The following is an 18,551-nucleotide window of genomic DNA, read 5'->3' on the forward strand; positions in this document are numbered from 1 at the left end:
GCATTGTTGAGGAAGACAGAAGGGCAAAAAATTTCAGTCACTTTGGTTATTTAAAGTTTTGGAACAAGGATAGGCATGTTGCCATATCTACTGACTAATGGGGCATGTGGCTTTGAAAGGAATCTGTCATCAGTATGTATGTACAGGCTTGTAGTGCGGGTGACAGTGATGACAATAATAATTACCATTCCCACCTATGTTTTGCTGCAATCCCTATTCTTCAGTACATGCAAATAACCTGCTTGGTGTACCGGGGTGTTCCCCAGCTCCCCTTGCATGGTGATGTCTATGCCTCCTACCCGGTTTTGAGCCTCTGCAGAGTGGAGCTCCATTCTGAAGCAGAGGAGGCTCAGCACAGGGGAAGAGCCAGTAATGAAAAGGTGAATTCGGGTAGAAGAGCTGTCATGGTGCACATCTACAATCTTGTATAATGATCTGATTGCTTCGTAATGAAAAGGTGCCCGCCGGACGTTATGGCATGGGAAGCTTGGAAACACCGGTGCTCCAAGCAGGTCACTTGCATGTACCGAGATTGCAGAGACCTGTAAGGTTTACTGTCATTTGCCCTACAAGTCTGTACAACAGGTTAGTGCAGGTGGAACTGATGACTACTGATGCTAAATGGATGCTACAGGTCTGTTGTGTGGGGTTGTTTTTACAACACAAAGTTTAAACCAGAGTTTCATTTGCATAAGAACAGATAGTGTTTTGATAATGGAGTTAACCAAAAATATGGGTACCTATAAGAAAATAGAGCATTATCACAATTGTTTTTGCTATTGATGATTTAACTTTAGAAAAGGCAATCAATAAAAGACTGTTAAGGGTTTAACCAGCACTTTACCAGGGCTGGAACAGGTGGAGAGGCTTGTGCCCCTTCATTATTTACCAGGCACGGCTCCATACATTTGGTAGCAGCTCTTCCTGGTATCACAGCTATCTGCAGATGCTACAAATACACAGAGCTGTGCCAGGTAATCAGCCGTTTGATGGAGGTGCAATGAGTTGTACTTTGTTTGATCTGATATTAGTGGCATATCCTGAAGATAAGCAATCAGTATTTTCCTGGAAAAAAAAACTGTAAAGCTTCTTATCATAGATTATACAGGCCTTTTAAAATGCTTTGTCCCCAATATTCTTACATAAAATTTCTTGTGCATTTTTTTATTTTTTTAACCTATCTTTAAATTGTGTAGGAATTGTTTAACCGGATGATACACGAAGAAAGGGAAATGAAAGATAGAATTGAGAAAAGCATTCTCTTCTGCAGGAAAGAATTGAAATCTCTCTGCCATGATTTATCTGTTGAAGAGTATAAGGTAAGCCATGTTGGTGGGCTCTTTTAAGGGAATGTGTCACCAAATGTATATATTTTTTATTTTATTTTTTTAGAGGTTAAATAAATTTTTCACATTTTAGAAATATTTTTAGAAATATTTTTTTTAAAACCTGTGGTAAAATATAGAAAATGTAAAAATAACTTGTCATATTTCCCACTCTTGACATGCAGAGGTAGCTAACATGCGTAATCTGGTGAAAACAAGGGACCTGCTGCAAAATGTGGTCTTGCTCGTCTACACCTTCCTCTTGTGTCTGTATGAGGGAGGGGGGGGGGGAGGAATTTGTAGTATTTTCAATTCCACTAGGCAGAGCCATTTTGTTGGTGATTGAAGAATGGTAAAGTACAGACTACCAAAAGTCTCTTAAACACTTTCTTCTCTAACATCTCAGCTGTGTTAAAAATTTTATATTGTGTGTGTGTGTGTGTGTGTGTATGTATGTATGTATATATATATATATATGTATGTATATATATATATATATATATATATAATGTGTGTGTGTGTGTATATAATATATACATATATATATATATACCGATATATATTAGGGCTGCACGATTTGGGGAAAATGTGCAATTGCGATTGTGGAGGTAAATATTGCACTTTTGATATGTGATTGCGATATAATAAACAAATGGCGAAACCCCTCCTATATCATGGACAATCCCCTCATTTCATATAGCCAACCCCCCCCCCCCCCCCAAATTTCATGTTCATTGGCTGAAAAGAAAAGCGATTGGATAAGAGATGGGAAGAAATGAGCCTAATTCCTCCTCCACATTTTATGTGCCTGGCCTGGTATAGTTGGCGTAGTCCACATACTCTCCAGCGCTGTTACGTAGCTTTATGGTGTAGCGCAGCTGCGTGGGTGGGAGCACTGGGGGGGGGGGGATGTTTTTTCCTTCTCGCCTTCTTAAAGCCATAACTTAATTTTCCAGCTAAAGACCCATATAAGGGCCTGTTTTATGCGCCACCAATTGTACTTTGTAATGACATCACTCATTATAATAAAAAGAGTGGTGATTTAACCTTTTATTAGGGGAGGGGCTTATAAAGATTTTTTTTTTTTTTTTACAATTGTTTAGTCTCCATACGGAAGAGTTTTCCTAACAGTGTGCCTTCAGCTGTTGCAAAACTACAACTCCCAGAATGCCTGGACAGCCTTTGACTGTCCGGGCATGCTTGGGGTTGTAGTTTTGCAACAACTGGAGACACACTGTTTGGAAAACCCTGCCCTATGGGGACTAAACAATTGTGTGTGTGTGTGTGTGTGTGTATATATTTTTTTAGGGCTCCACGATATATCGCAATCCCAATTGAATCGCTATAATTAGGGATTGCGATATGTCGATGCAGCCCTTTGCAAGATTTTGTGATTAAACAGTGACCCGTACAGTGGTAAGCTAAGCTCCCGTGCAGCATTGCCCGGCTTGGCACCTCCACTGCCATGGGGACCATTACTTGCATTCTTGTGACTGCAGACACAGATCAATGCTGTGCCATAGGCAAAGCATTAAAGGGGTACTCCCCTGGAAAACTTAATTTTTTTTAATCAACTGGTGCCAGAAAGTTAACCTCTCAAGGACCAAGGGCGTTAACCTCTCAAGGGCGCCCCCCCCCCATGTCGGCGGTTGTCGGTGAATTCACACCGGCGATCTGCTGCGATTCCGGTCATACGGGTCACGTGTGACCCGTTGACCTGGAGCTGGAAGGTGATCGGCAGGGTATTATACACCGCCCATCACATCCTGTTGTTGGGGGGAGGTGCCGATCACGTCACCTCCCCAGATGAGCTGCTATTGGTCGGACCGACCAATAGCTCCTGGCAGAGGAGGGAGGGGTTAATTCCAGGGACCCCCCCCCCCCTTTGACCAGATCTGTGCCCCTCAGGGCAGAAGTGTCCCCCTGCCACCTGTAGTTCACGGTGAGTTTGTGTGGAGGGACAGGTAGGAGTTGGGGGAGGGGGGTAATTTGGCCACCTTTTTTTTTAATGAACATTTATCAAACACCCATGGTGTGTTAAGGCTCAATGTACTGCTTGTTACGTTCCTTGAGGGGTTTAGTTTCCAAATTAGTATGCCATGTTTTTTGCTGTTCTGGCACCATAGGGGTTCCTAAATGCGACATGCCCACCAAAAACCATTTCAGCAAAATTTGCTTTCCAAAAACCAAATGTGCCTCCTCTTCTGAGCATTGTCGTTCGCCAGCAGATCACTTGACGTCCACACATGGGGTATTTCCATACTCAGAAGAGATGGGGTTACAAATATTGGAGGGCATTTTCTCCTATTACCCCTTGTAAAAATGTAAAATTTGGGGGGAAAACCAGCATTTTAGTGAAAAAAAAAAATTAATTTGCACATCAGACTTTAACGAAAAGTCATCAAACATCTGTGGGGTGTTAAGGCTCACTGTACCCCTCGTTTCATTCCTTGAGGGGTGTAGTTTCCAAAGTGGTATACTATGTGAGTTTTTTTATTTTTTTATTTCTCTATCGGCTCCATTGGGGGACACAGACCGTGGGTGTATGCTGCTGTCTCTAGGAGGTGTGACACTATGGTAATAAAAAAAAAAAAGGTTGGTTCCTCCCAGCAGGATATACCCACCTCCAGGCCCTGAGCTAATCAGTTTTAGCTTAGTGTCTTGCAGGAGGTGGACATGGTCTGGAATTCTCCAGACCAGGTCTTCTGATTTATTGTTTTCCTAGTATAGGGACGTGTTAGTTTTTTTATTCCTTTTTCTTTCTTGTTCTTGTGACTCCGGTTCCCTGTTTCCCCATTGCGAGTAAGGGGGCACAGACATTGCGTATATGCGCTGTTCACCCCCCCTCGCCAACGGTCAGCGCCTGGGTTGGTACCTCATGGGTCCGGGTCCCCCTATTCCCCTGCTCGCCTCGCTCGCGCATAGCAGCTAGGCGTGATGCAGGCGACAAAATCTGACTGAAGACCTCATGGAAGACTCCATTAGGTAAGTTCTTCTGACTGAGGTAAGTACATTTCCCTTTCTCCCTTAGGTGCGGACTTGCAACCTCTGGAGACCCTCAGTTTTTTGTCCACCTTTTTAGGTTTATGGGGCTGGCTTACTCTGGGGCTTCACTTTTATTCTGGGGTGAGCAGTGGCATCTTAGGGGGCATGCATTCTATGTTTAAATGTGTGAATGTGTTTTTTCTACTTCACTGTGTGTGTGGTTTTTACTGTGCGGCTATGACCGCAGCGCTTATATACGGCTGACAGCCGCGGCGCTCGTTCTGACCGGGCGCTCTGAGCGCCGGCTTACTTTCGTTTTCTCCGGCAGCCACTGCCGGCGTTTGGGCCGCCCGCTCACTTCCCCCCGAGCGCATATGCGGCTGACATGTGCGCTCGGGACAAGGAGCGGGCGCCATTACGGCTTCTTCTCGCTCCTCTCATAGCTCCGCCCCCTGGGCTGTCGGAGCTTCCTAGAGACGCAAAGCGGCCTCCAATCAGCGCCGTGGGCGCGAATTTCAGTAGGGGCCAATCAGATTGTGCCTCTGCCTCAAGCACGCCCCTCTCTGGCTATTGGCTGGCCCATTTTTCACTCTGCAGCTGCCAGGGGACACAGTCTGTAGTGAGAAAGTTCCTGTTTTTCTCATTGTCCGCCCAGAGCTGTTCCTCCCTCTAAACAGATAACCAGAATGTCTGTGTCTTGTTTTGTCTGTAAGCTCTGTAATGCTAAGATGCCTGGCTCTACTGAGCCCACTTGCTCTGCCTGCTCCACTGCTCCCCCAGACCCCCTGGTACCCCCGGATGCCCCTTTTGGTTCTGGTGGATTCAGCCGCCCCTCCAGCCTGGGTTTCTTATCTGACCCAGTATATGGCTGACTTGACTCAAGTCTCCCGTTCAGTGGCTGAGGCCTCCCGGGAAGTGGCGTCCGCCTTGAAGGGGTCTGCCCTACGCCGGCCCTCTCTGGGGGCCCGCTCCTCTTCCCCCACATACATTACGGTCTCACAAGCGTACTAGGGGTGCCTCGTCAGACTCTTCCATTGAGTCTTCAGATAGGTGTGGGCGCTCCCCCCGTGGGTCCCCCCCCCCCCCCCCCGTTATCTGGTCACTAACGTCGCTCCTCCAGAGGACGTTCTCGGAGTCGCGGTTCTGCCACGCCAGAGTCGCATACCCGGTCAGGGTCACCACCCTCCAGGACTGCCTCCACTCGTCGCATTCTTCTGGCGAACTGGCTGACGAGGTTTCCGAATCGGCATCTGACTCAGAGGACCACTCGGGTACAGTTATAACGGTGAACTCATTGGTCGCAGCCATAAGAGACACCTTTCACTTAAGAGGACCCAGGTTCTTCGGACGTAACTCCTGAAGTATCCTTTCATCGTGCTAAGCCAGCACCTCAAAGGTTCAGCTCTCACGCTGACTTTGACGCCATTCTGGAATCTGCATGGAAACATCCAGACAAGAGGTTCCCAGGAATGAAGACGATTCAAGAACGTTATCCATTTGACAAGGATCTTGTCACTACGGGGGTTCCCCTCCTTCAGTGGATCCACCAATCTCCCGAATCTCTAAGGCTCCTACACTGCCACTGGCAGATGCGGCTGCCTTCATGGATTCCACGGACAAGAAGGTGGAGTCCTTAGCAAAGTTTGCCACTGAAGCAGCTGGCTCTTCGCTTTGCAAGGCCCTATCGGAGTGGTGCCTATAACTCCGTCAGGGTATCCTAGCGGGATCCCCCCAGAGGCTCCCTCGTCCCGGGCACGCCCATCTTGGAAGTCGAACACCAACCGTTTCGGCCGGTTTGCAACCAAATCAGGCAACCACAAACCCACTCCCGCATGAAGTGAAGCCCCCACCCGCAGTTTTTTCTCGGGTGGGAGGTCGCCTCTTACTTTTTCGAGGCATCTGGACCACACACATTCAGGACTCCTGGGTCAACGGTTACCGAATCGAATTTGCCATTGGCATTTTCAATTCGTAGCGCTCCCCTTTGGCCTGGCTACGGCTCCTCAGGTCGTTACCAAGATCCTTGCGCCAGTGATGGCCCTGTTGCGGTCGAGGGGAGTCTCGGTGATACCCTACCTGGTCGACCTTCTCATCAAGGCTCCCACCAGAGCTCAGTCTCTGGAAAATGTGGATGTCACTCTTCACACTCTGGATAGCTTCGGGTGGATGGTCAACCGGGACAAGTCAGTCCTCTCTCCCACCCAGTCTCTGATCTTCTTGGGACTTCACTTCAACACTGCCCCTGCCCAAATTTGCCTTCCGCCGGTCAAACGTCTGACTCTTTTATGTCGGGAGTCCGCTCCCTTCGGGCTCGGGTCCCAGTTTCCATCCGCACTGGTATGAAAGTCCTGGGTTGGATGGTGGCGGACATGGAGGCCGTACCCTTTGCCCAGCTTCATTACCGCCCTCTTCAGTTGGCGGTTCTTCCCTCGATGGGACAGATCTCCTCTGTCCCTCGATCGCAAGATTGTTCTCCCTCCAGGATCCGTCAGTCTCTGCTCTGGTGGCTCCGCTCCCCCCTTCTTCTTCAGGGGAGGTAATTTCTTCCCCTTCACTGGCAGGTAGTTACAACGGATGCCAGTCTGTCGGGCTGGGGCGGTCTGTTCGGGGATTGGACGGTTCAGGGACTCTGGTCTCCCTGAGAAGCCCTTCTTCCTATAAACATATTTGGAACTATGGGCTATTCTTCCTTGTCTTTTTCTTTTGGGAGTCTCGGTTTTGGTCCTGTCCCGTCCTGTGTGGCGTACATAAATCGCCAAGGCGGCTATCGCAGCTCGGCAGCCATGACCGAGATGACAAAGATTCTCATCGGGGTGGAAAGCAAGGTTCCGGCCATTCGACGTTTCTCTTTCCGGGGTTCGGCGACCTCTGGGGCATTCCAGACGTGGTCCTCTTCGCATCTCTCTGCACAATCGGAAGATCCTTCCTTTTGTGTCCAAGTCCCGGGACCCTCAGGCTCTAGCTGTGGACGCCCTAGTGATCCTTGGGCGGGGTTTGCCCTACCCTCTCCTTCCGATCCTTCCCAGAGTTCTGAGGAAGCTCAAAGCAGAGGATGTTTCTGCCATTCTGGTAGCTCCAGATTGGCCCTGAAGGTCGTGGTACGCCGACGTAGTCAGGCTCCTGGACGACGCTCCACTGTGCCTTCCGCTTCGTCCGGACCTGCTCTCACAGGGTCCTCTTTGCCACCCCAATTTACAGTTGCTGCATTTGACGGCGTGGCGGTTGAGACCGTGGTTTTGAGGGCCCGCGGGTTCTCTTCCCAAGTCTTTCTCACCATGCTCAGGGCTTGTAAGCCCTCCTCGGCAAAAATGTACCACCGTACTTGGCGGTCTTATTTTCGCTGGTGTGAAGCTCAGGTCCTGTCTCCTGTGACTTTCTCGGTTCCCCGTCTTCTCTCCTTTTGCAGTCGGGTTTGGAACTGGGTTTGTCTCTCAGTTCCTTTAAGGGTCAGTTTTCGGCCTTTTCTTTTCCAGCATCCTCTGGCTTCTAATTCTCATGTCCGGACCTTCCTTCAAAGAGTGGCTCATCCTGTCCCTCCTTACCGGTCACCCTCTCTCCCTTGGGACTTGAAGACGGTTCTGAGTGCCCTCCAGGGTGCACCCTTTGAGCCCCTTAGAGAGGTGTCTCTGCGCCTCCTTTCTTGGAAGGTGGCGTTTCTTGTTGCTATCACCTCCATCTGGAGGGTGTCTGAATTGGCGGCTCTCTCCTGCCGTTCTTCGTTCTGGTGGTCCACCAGGACAAGGTTGTTTTCCGGCCAGATCCTTCCTTTTTGCCTAAGGTGGTTTCGGCTTTTCATCTCAATGAGGACGTTGTCCTCCCGTCTTTTTGTCCCGCTCCTTCTCATCCTAAGGAGCGTTTACTCCACAAACTGGATGTGGTTCGGGCTGTTAGGTCCTATCTCTCTGTTACTTCTTTGTTTCGTCAGTGTGATTCCTTTTTCGTCCTCACGGAAGGTCGTCGTAAGGGACAACCTGCTTCCAAGGCCACCATTTCTCGGTGGATTCGGTCCGCCATTTCAGAAGCAAATTGCTTTAAGGGGAAGATTCCTCCTTTCAGGCTTGTCGCTCATTCTACCCATTCTGTTGGGGCATCCTGGGTTCTCCAGAACAGAGCCTCGGCCTCGCAGATTTGCAAGGCGGCTACCTGGTCGTCTTTGCACACTTTCTCAAGGTTCTACAGGGTTCATACCTTTGCATCGGCTGATGCTAGTCTGGGCCGTAAAGTGTTGCAGGCGGCAGTGGAATGGCCGTCTGCCTGACTGCTTATCTGCCCACCCAAGGGACGGCTTTGATACGTCCCACGGTCTGTGTCCCCCAATGGAGCAGATAGAGAAAAGGAGATTTTTTTAAAACTTACCGTAAAATCTCTTTCTCGAAGGATCCACTGGGGGACACAGCTCCCGCCCCTTTTTTTTTTTTTTTCTTCGGTTCTCTGTCCGAGGGTGTGTTCAGTTGTATTTTTTCTTCTTGTTCTCGGACAGTTTGGGTCTTCTTTGACCTGTCTGTCCTCTCCTATTGCTCTGGAACTAAAACTGATTAGCTCAGGGCCTGGAGGTGGGTATTTCCTGCTGGGAGGAGCTGACCTTTTTTTATTACCATAGTGACACACCTACTAGAGACAGCAGCATACACCCACGGTCTGTCCCCCCCAATGGATCCTTCGAGAAAGAGATTTTACGGTAAGTGTTAAAATATCTCCCTTTTTTTTTATTTATTTTTGCTGTCCTGGCACCATAGGGGTTTCCTAAATGTGACATGCCCCCCCCAAAACCATTTCAGAAAAACTCCCTCTCCAAAATCCCATTGTCGCTCCTTCCCTTCTGAGCCCGCCGAACATTTTACATACACATATGAGGTATTCCCTTACTCGAGAGAAATTGGGTTACAAATTTTAGGAAGATTTGTCTCCTTTTACCCCTTGTAAGAATTCAAAAACTGGGTCTAAAAGAACATACCAGTGGAAAAAAATGAAGATTTTAAATTTTCTCCTTTACTTTGCTGCTATTCCTGTGAAAAACCTAAAGGTTAACAAAACTTTATGAATGTCATTTTGAATACTTGGGGGGGGGGGGGGGGTGCAGTTTTTATAATGGGGTCATTTATGGGGTATTTCTAATAATGTCCTTCAAATCCACTTCAAACTGAACTGGTCCCTGAAAAATTCCGATTTTGAAAATTTTGTGAAAAATTGGAAAATTGCTGCTGAACTTTCAAGCCCTCTGATGTCTTCCAAAAGTAAAAACTTGTCAACTTTATGATGCAAACATAAAGTAGACATATTCATATTGTATATGTGAATCAATATATAATTTATTTGGGATGTCTATTTTCCTTACAAGCAGAGAGTTTCAGAGTTAAAAAAAAAAAAAAAAAGCAAATTTTTCACATTTTTTATAACATTTTGGAATTTTTCCCCAAGAAATGATGCAAGTATCGTAGAAAATTTACCATTATGTTAAAGTAGAATATGTCATGAAAAAACAATCTCTGAATCAAATTTATAAGTAAAAGAATCCCAGAGTTATTAATGCTTAAAGTGACAGTGGTCAGATGTGCATAAATGCTCTGATCCTTAAGGTGAAAATGGGCTTGGTCCTTAAGGGGTTAAAAAGATTTGTAACTTACTTTGTTAAAAATCTTAACCCTTTCGGTACTTATCAGCTGCTGTATGTTCCAGAGAAAGTTATTTTCTTTTTGAATTTCCTTTCTTTCTGACCACAGTGCTCTCTGCTGACACCTCTCTGTCTCGGGAACTGTCCGGAACAGGTTTGCTATGGGGATTTGCTCCTACTCTGGACAGTTCCTAAAATGGACAGAGGCGTCAGCAGAGAGCACTGGTCAGACAGAAAGGAAATTTGAAAAGAACTTCCTCTGGAACATACAGCAGCTGATAAGTACTGGAAGGGCTAGTATTTTTAAATAGAAGTAATTTACAAATCTGTTTAACTTTCTGGCACCAGTTGATTTATTTAAAAAAAAAAAAAGATTTCCGGTGGAGTACCCCTTTAATCAATGCTATCGGTGCTCCATTTCTGCAGGCTGCTGAGGCTGCCTGCATTTTTGGAGCGCCGATCAGACAGGACAGACGAAGTTAGGGAACTCCCGCCGTCCTCTCAGCTGATAGGGACCCGGCTGCAACTTTGATTGCGGCGTCTAAAGGGTTAATGCCGGACATCACTCGGATCAGTGATGTTAGTCATTACCAGTATGAAGCGAGCTCCGTTCCTGAGCTTGCTTAATACACCCGCCGCACGACTGTACAGTTTTTAACCCCTTCAGGACCCATGAAGTACATGTATGTCATGAATCCGCTCCCGTTCTATAACGCAGGGCAACGGCATGGCCCTGCGTCATAGCGGGTCGGGCCCGGCCTCTAACAACGGGCGGGATCCGTGGCTAATGGTGTGCAGCACAGATCGCGGTGCCGCGCGCTATTAACCCTTTAGACGCGGCATTCAAAGTTGATCACCGCGTCTAAAGTGAAACTAAAATGTTGCCGGTTAGCTCAGGGAGCTGTTCGTGATCGCCGCGGGTCCCTACCTGCCTACTTGCTGTCCGATCGCCGAATGACTGCTCAGTGCCTGAGATCCAGGCATGAGCAGTCAAGCAGCAGAATCATTGATCAGTGGTTTCCTATTAGAAACCATTGAACGATGTAAAAGATCAGTGTGTGCAGTGTTATAGCCCCCTATGGGGCTAATATTCCCTAATAAGTTTGAATCACCCCCCCTTTTCCCATTTAAAAAAAACAAAAAACTGTGTAAATAAAAATAAACGTGTGGTATCGCCGCGTGCGGAAATGTCCAAATTATCAAAATATATAATTAATTAAACCACACGGTTAATGGCGTATGCGCAAAAAAATTCCGAAGTCCAAAATTGTGTATTTTTGGTAACTTTTTATATAATGAAAAAATGAATAAAAAGCGATCAAAAAGTCTGATCAATACAAAAATGGTACCGCTAAAAACTTCAGATCACGGTGCAAAAAATGAGCCCTCATTCGCGGAAAAGTCAGAAGATGACAATTTTGAACGCATACATTTTCCTGCATGTAGTTATGATTTTTTCCAGAAGTACGACAAAATCAAACCTACATAAATTTTAACCGTATGGACCTATAGAATAAAGAGAAGGTGTCATTTTTACTGAAAAATGTACTGTGTAGAAACGGAAGCCTCCAAAAGTTACAAAATGGCATTTAAAAAAAAAAATTCGGCTCACAATGATTTTTTTTGCTGCTTCGCCGTAGATTTTTGGGTAAAATTACTGATGTCATTACAAAGTAGAATTGGTGGCGCAATAAAATAGCCATCATATGGATCTTTAGGTGCAAGATTGAAAGAGTTATGATTTTTTAAAGAAAAGGAGGAAAAAACGAAAATGCAAAAACAGAAAAACCCTCGGTCCTTAAGGGTTACCGGCGACCGGCCGTAGTGGGGTTAATCTCCTCCCAGCACTGGGCACTGCTAGGTGGAGAGCCAGTCGGCCGCACAGTGGAGGGGCCGAGCTTGGCCATGCTGCATGGGTGCTTAGCTTACCGCTGTGCGGGCCACTGTTTAATCGCTATATTTTGCAAAGGGCTGCATCAGACTTATCGCAATCCCAATTATCACGATTCAGTTGGGATCGCGATATATTGTGGAGCCCATATATATGCATATAGATATATATATATATATATATATATATATATATATATATGTGTGTGTATGTGTTTAATATATTTTACCACTTTTTTTTCTCCCTAAATGTACTAACCAATTTGTTGTTTGTTTTTTCCCCTTCTCGTTTCAGATCCGTGTATGCATAGGGCTACTTCGAATTCGGTGGACTACGACGATGGCCAGTGTTTTTATTTGTTTTGTTTTGTTACTAATAATAAAAATGGTTAAAGGGGTACTCGGCTGGAAAACATTTTTTTAAGTCAACTGGTTAAACAGATTAGTAAATTACTTCTATTAAAAAATCTTAATCCTTCCAGTACTTATCAGCTGCTGTTATGAAACTCTTTTTGAGTTTCCTTTCTGTCTGACCACAAGTGCTCTCTGCTGACACCTCTGTCCATGTCAGGAACTGTCCAGAGCAGGATATGTTTGCTATGGGGATTTGCTGCTATCCTGGACAGTTCCTAAAATGTACAGAGGTGTCAACAGAGAGCACTTTGGTCAGACAGAAAAGAAATAAAAAAAATTAAAAAAAACTTCCTCTGTAGTATACAGCAGCCGATAATTACTGGAAGGATTAACATTTTTTTAATAGAAGTAATTTACAAATCTGTTTTACTTTCTGGCACCAGTTGATTTAAAATAAAAAATAAAACGTTTTCCAGCAGAGTACCCCTTTTAAATAACATTTTTAAAAACATGTTGTGGTTTTTATTTTTATTTTTTCCATTTACTTTACTTTACAGGCTTAGTAGTGGAAGCCATCTTATAGACAAAATCCATTACTAAGCCCCAAAAACAGCTAGCGCTAACCCCTAATTATTACCCCATTACCCACCGCCACAGGGGTACTGGGAAGAGCTGGTACCAACAGGCCTGGCGCATCAAAAATGGTGCTCCTGGGCCTAGGTGATAACAGGCTGGTGTTATTTAGGGTGGGCAGGGCCAGTAACAATGGTCCTCACCCACCCTGGTAACATCAGGCTGTTGCTGCTTGGTTGGTATCTGGCTGAGAATGAAAATATGAGGAACCACACACTTTTTTTTGTACAAATAATTAAATATTTAATAAAGTGTGTGTTATTCCCCATATTTTCATTCTCAGTCAGATACCAACCAAGCAGCAACAGCCTGACGCTACCAGGGTCGTCGAGGACCATTGTTACTGGCCCTGCCCACCCTAAATAACGCCAGCCTGTTACCGCCCAGGAGCGCCATTTTTGACGCTCTGGGTCTGTTGGTATTGGCTCTACCCGGCACCCCTGTGGCGGTGGGTACCGGGGTAATAATTGGGGGTTAGCGCTAGCTGTATTTTGGGCTAACGCAAAGCCCTGGTTTAGTAATGGATTCTGTCTAAGACAGGTTCCACTACTAAGCCTAGTAATGTAAATTAAAAAAAACACAACACGTTTTAAAAAGTTTTATTTCTAAAAACACTCCCCCACAAGCCCTCATTAACCATTTCATTATTAAACAAAACGAAAAAAAAAACAGTAATCCTCGTAGTCCACCAAATCCAAAGTAGTCCTGTAGTGCAAATACGGATCTGAAATAAGAAAAAAAAAACACAAGATTGGTCAGCACATCTATGACGCTCTCCCCTGGAGAGAACACCCATAAAGCAGGGTTTCTAAACAGAGAGCATCCAGCTGTTGCTAAACTACACCCCCATTTTTTTCAGACAGCCTTTGGCTGTCTGGGAATGATGGGGGTTGTAATTTAGCTATCACATATAACACAGCGGATCACTGATTATTCCCTGAGTGACTCCCGTGCATTCAATCTAGGGGCTTCATCTTCCACAGTACAAGTCCAGCAATTATACAGGTAAATGAATGCACAGTAAACGAGGATTGCGTTAATCCAAAAACTTTATCCAGAAAACGTTTTTTCAGCTGTTGTTCAAAGAGGTACCTATGGACAGGTAAGGGTTAATCACCCAGTGATAAAGTAGCAGCAGTTCGTTGATCAGGCACTATTGGAAATCACCTGCCTCCACCGAGGTCTCCTATTCCTTGCCATGATCTGTAGAATCTCCTGCGAGTTGGAAGTGAAGCTGCTCAGTGTGTCTGAGCGCCGACCATCAGGCTGGCGACATTTCAGAAAACTGTTCCCTGTAGAGAAATGTGTCTAAGCAGCTTATGATAAATGCGGAGTCAGTAAATCCACTCTGGCTGAGATGCGCACACCCGCCCCATACTATTGGCGGTTGGGGTGGGGGGGTGCAGCCTCGCTCTGCTCAATATTTTGCATCAGCTCCCTGGACACATATCACTGCAGGATAAAGCAAACTGTATCCTCGCTATGAGAGTGGAGAGATGGGACAGAAGCTGAGAACAGGGATGTTGAAAACTGTCCCTGCTGCTGCGGCTCACTCTTGCCGCTGCTGTAAAACTATGAACCCGATCCCCACGGCTCCAATCAGCCTAGGGGGATGTAGAAATGTGTGTCACTGCTGCTGGCTCTCTCCATCCCGATTCCCGTGGCAAGGATGTAGGAATGTGATCCCTAGTGCAGAGGCAGGGGAGACCGCTATCATTCGCTGCTCTCTCCTGCCTTTTATTACTGCTTCTTCAATTCAGTGTACCCGTGCCTCACTGCTTCCCCCACCCACCCGCACAGAAGTAGGGAAGAGCGCGATCACCGCTCTCCCCTGCCTCGACGATGTATAAAATCTGTGGGGAAACATCCTCCCACTGTCAGCTTGTGTCCCGCTACTGTCAGTGAGAACAAGCTGGGAGTTGTAGTTTTGCTAATGCTGGGGGAGATGTCAGCAGACAAAGGTGCTAGACCAAGCATGTCAAACTCAAAGGCTAACATGGGCCAAAAAAACAAGGTTTATGTGGGCCGCATTAGGTTGGCAGTATAGTTCCCCCACGGTAGGTTGGCAGTATAGTTCCCCCACAGTAGGTGGGCAGTATAGCTCCCCCACAGTAGGTGGGCAGTATAGCTCCCCCACAGTAGGTGGGCAGTATAGCTCCCCCACAGTAGGTGGGCAGTATAGCTCCCCCACAGTAGGTGGGCAGTATAGCTCCCCCACACTAGGTGGGCATTATAGCTCCCCCACAGTAGGTGGGCAGTATAGCTCCCCCACAGTAGGTGGGCAGTATAGCTCCCCCACAGTAGGTGGGCAGTATAGCTCCCCCACAGACATACAGCCTTCAGCCGTATAGTTTATGGCTGGAGGCTGTATGACTGTTTACTGCCCCATTTCAGTGTTCCAACCACCACTCCTCCTATGGGCCATAGCAGTAGGTCCCGGGACCGGAGGAGCGGTGGTCAGAACACCAAAGATGACGTGCTGGTGAGTGGTGACTTACCATTCCCGCGCGTCGTCCTCACTTCTCTGCTCCGCTCTTCTCCTATGGGCACACGCACGGTACATCAGTAATGTCCCCTACGTTTTTAAAACCTTGGGGACGGAGCCCATTATGACCCTAAGGACGGGAGCATTTTTTGCAAATCTGACCACTGTCACTTTAAGCATTAATAACTCTGGGATGCTTTTACTTATAAATTTGATTCAGAGATTGTTTTTTCGTGACTTTGTTAGTGGTAAATTTTCGTCGATACTTGCATCATTTCTTGGTGAAAAAATTCAAAAATTTAGTGAAAAATTAGAAAATGTTGCATTTTTCTAACTTTGAACCTCTCTGCTTGTAAGGAAAATAGACATACCAAATAAATTATATATTGTTTCACATATACAATATGTCTACTTTATATTTGCATCATAAAGTTAACGTGTTTTTACTTTTGGAAGACATCAGAGGGCTTCAAAGTTTAGCAGCAATTTTCCAATTTTTAGCTAAATTTTCAAAATCTGAATTTTTCAGGGACCAGTTCAGGTTTGAAGTGGATTTGAAGGGTCTTCATATTAGAAATACCCCATAAATGACCCCATTATAAAATCTGCACCTCTCAAAGTATTCAAAATGACATTCAGTAAGTGTGTTAACTCTTTAGGTGTTTCACAGGAATAGCAGCAAAGTGAAGAAAATTCAAAATCTTCATTTTTTTACACTTGCATGTTCTCGTAGACCCAGTTTTTGCATTTTTACAAGGGGTAAAAGGAGAAAAATCCTCTCAAAATTTGTAATCCAATTTCTCTCGAGTAAGAAAATACCTCATGTGTATGTAAAGTGTTCGGCGGGGGCAGTAGAGGGCTCAGAAGGGAAGGAGCAACAATGGGATTTTGGAGAGTGAGTTTTCCTGAAATGGTTTTTGGGGGGGCATATCACATTAGGAAGCCCCTATGGTGCCAGGGCAGCAAACACCCCCCCCACATTGCACACTATTATGGAAACTACACCCCTCAAGGAACGTAACAAGGGGTACGGTGAGCCTTAACACCCCACAGGTGTTTGACAACTTTTTGTTAAAGTTGGATGTGTAAATGAAAAAAAAAATTCACTAAAATGCTGGTTTTTCCCTAAATTTTCCTTTTTTACAAGGGGTAATAGGAGAAATGCCCCCCAAAATTTGTAACCCCATTTCTTCTGAGTATGGAAATACCGCATGTTTGGACGTCAAGTGCTCTGCTGGCCCACTACAATGCTCAGAAGAGGAGAGCCATTGAGCTTTTAGAGAGATAATTTGTTTGGAATGGAAGTCGGGGGCCATGTGCATGTGGACCCCCCCACATGTGACCCCATTTTGGAAACTACACACCTCACGAAATGTAATAAGGGGTACAGTGAGCATTTACACCCCACTGGCGTTTGACAGATCTTTGAAACAGTGGGCTGTGCAGACAAAAAAAAATAACATTTTTCATTTTCACTGACCACTGTACAAAAATCTGTCAGACACCTGTGGGGCGTAAATGTTCACTGTACCCCTTTTTACATTCCGTGAGGGGTGTAGTTTCCAAAATGGGGTCACATGTGGGTATTTCTTTTTTTGCGTTTGTCAGAACCGCTGTAAAATCAGCCACCCCTGTGCAAATCACCAATTTAGGCCTCAAATGTACATAGTGCGCTCTCACTCCTGAGTCTTGTTCTGGGCTCGCAGAGCCTTTTTTACGCCCACATATGGGGTATTTCCATACTCAGGAGAAATTGCGTTACAAATTTTGGGGGTCTTTTATTCCGTTTACCTCTTGTGAAAATAAAAAGTAAAGGGCAACATCAGCATGTTAGTGTAAAAAAATGTTTTTTACACTAACAGGCTGGTGTAGACCCCAACTTTTCCTTTTCATAAGGGGTTAAAGGAGAAAAAGCCCCCCCCCCCCCCCCAAAATTTGTAGTGAAATTTCTCCCGAGTACGGAAATACCCCATATGTGGCCCTAAACTGTTTCCTTGAAATACGACAGGGCTCCGAAGTGAGAGCGCGCCATGCGCATTTGAGGACTAATTTAGGGATTGCATAGGGGTGGACATAGGGGTATTCTACGCCAGTGATTTCAAAACAGGGTTCCTCCAGCTGTTGCTAAACTCTCAGCATACCTGGACAGTCAGTGGCTGTCCGGAAATGCTGGGAGCTGTTGTTTTGCAACAGCTGGAGGCTCCGTTTTGGAAACACTGCCATACAATACGTTTTTCATTTTTATTGGGGGGGGGGGGGGACAGTGTAAGAGGGTGTATATGTAGTGTTTTACACTTTATTATGTGGTAGTGTTGTGTTTTTAGGGTACATTCGCACTGGCGGGTTACGGCGAGATTCCCGCTAGGAATTTGTGCTGCGGCGAAAAATTTGCTTATACTTGAATCAGGAAACTTACTGTAAACTTGCCCATGTGAATGTACCCAGCTGTTTCAAAACTACAATTCCCAGCATGTACTGACAGACCGTGCATGCTGGGAGTTGTAGTTTTGCAACAGCTGGAGGCACACTGGTTGGAAAACCTTCAGTTAGGTTCTGTTACCTAACTCAGTATTTTCCAACCAGTGTGCCTCCAGCTGTTGTAAAATTACAATTCCCAGCATGTACTGATCACAGAAGGGCATGCTGGTAGATGTAGTTATGCAACAGCTGGAGGTACACAACAACAACTCCAAGCATGCAGAGACTGCACAGTGATCTCTATACTGCCCTCTAGATCTTGCAAAACTACAACTCCTAGCATTCCCACACAGCTTTTTGCTGTTTCGGCATGCTGGTATTTGCCGTTTAGCAACATCTGGAGTTCTACAATTTAGAGACCACTGAACAGTGATCTCTAAACTGTGGACCTCCAGATGTTGCAAAACTACAAATCCCAGCATGCCCAGACAGCAAACAGCTGTGTGGGAATGCTAGGAGTTGTAGTTTTGCAAGATCTAGAGGGCAGTATAGAGATCACTGTGCAGTGGTCTCTAAACTGTAGACCTCCAGCTGTTGCAAAACTACAAATCCCAGCATGCCCACACAGCAAACAGCTGTCTGGGCATGCTGGGAGTTGTAGTTTTGCAACATCTGGAGGGCTACAGTCTAGAGACCACTATAGTGGTCTCAGACTGTAGCCCTCTAGATGTTGCTAGGCAACTCACCGGCTTCCATCGCATCCAGGGAGCCGTCCTCTTCTGCCGCACCCAGATCTCCGTCGCCGTCCGCTGATTACCGTCGCCCGCTGCCTCTGAACAGGTAAGTAGAT

General features: G+C 46.0%; 1 protein-coding gene across 8 annotated transcripts in view; it reads left to right on the top strand.

Moving 5' to 3' along the window:
- The window catches only part of LOC130364991 (protein regulator of cytokinesis 1-like), an 82,677-nt gene that overhangs the window by 7,585 nt on the left and 56,541 nt on the right, over positions 1-18,551 (top strand). For all 8 annotated transcript variants that reach the window (XM_056568829.1, XM_056568833.1, XM_056568831.1 and 5 more), the window contains one exon: positions 1,197-1,319. In XM_056568829.1, the coding sequence (XP_056424804.1) occupies positions 1,197-1,319 (123 nt within the window). The remainder of the gene's footprint in view (positions 1-1,196; positions 1,320-18,551) is intronic.

The sequence above is a fragment of the Hyla sarda genome, chromosome 1 (genome assembly GCF_029499605.1).
Source record: "Hyla sarda isolate aHylSar1 chromosome 1, aHylSar1.hap1, whole genome shotgun sequence".
Lineage (NCBI taxonomy): Eukaryota > Metazoa > Chordata > Amphibia > Anura > Hylidae > Hyla > Hyla sarda.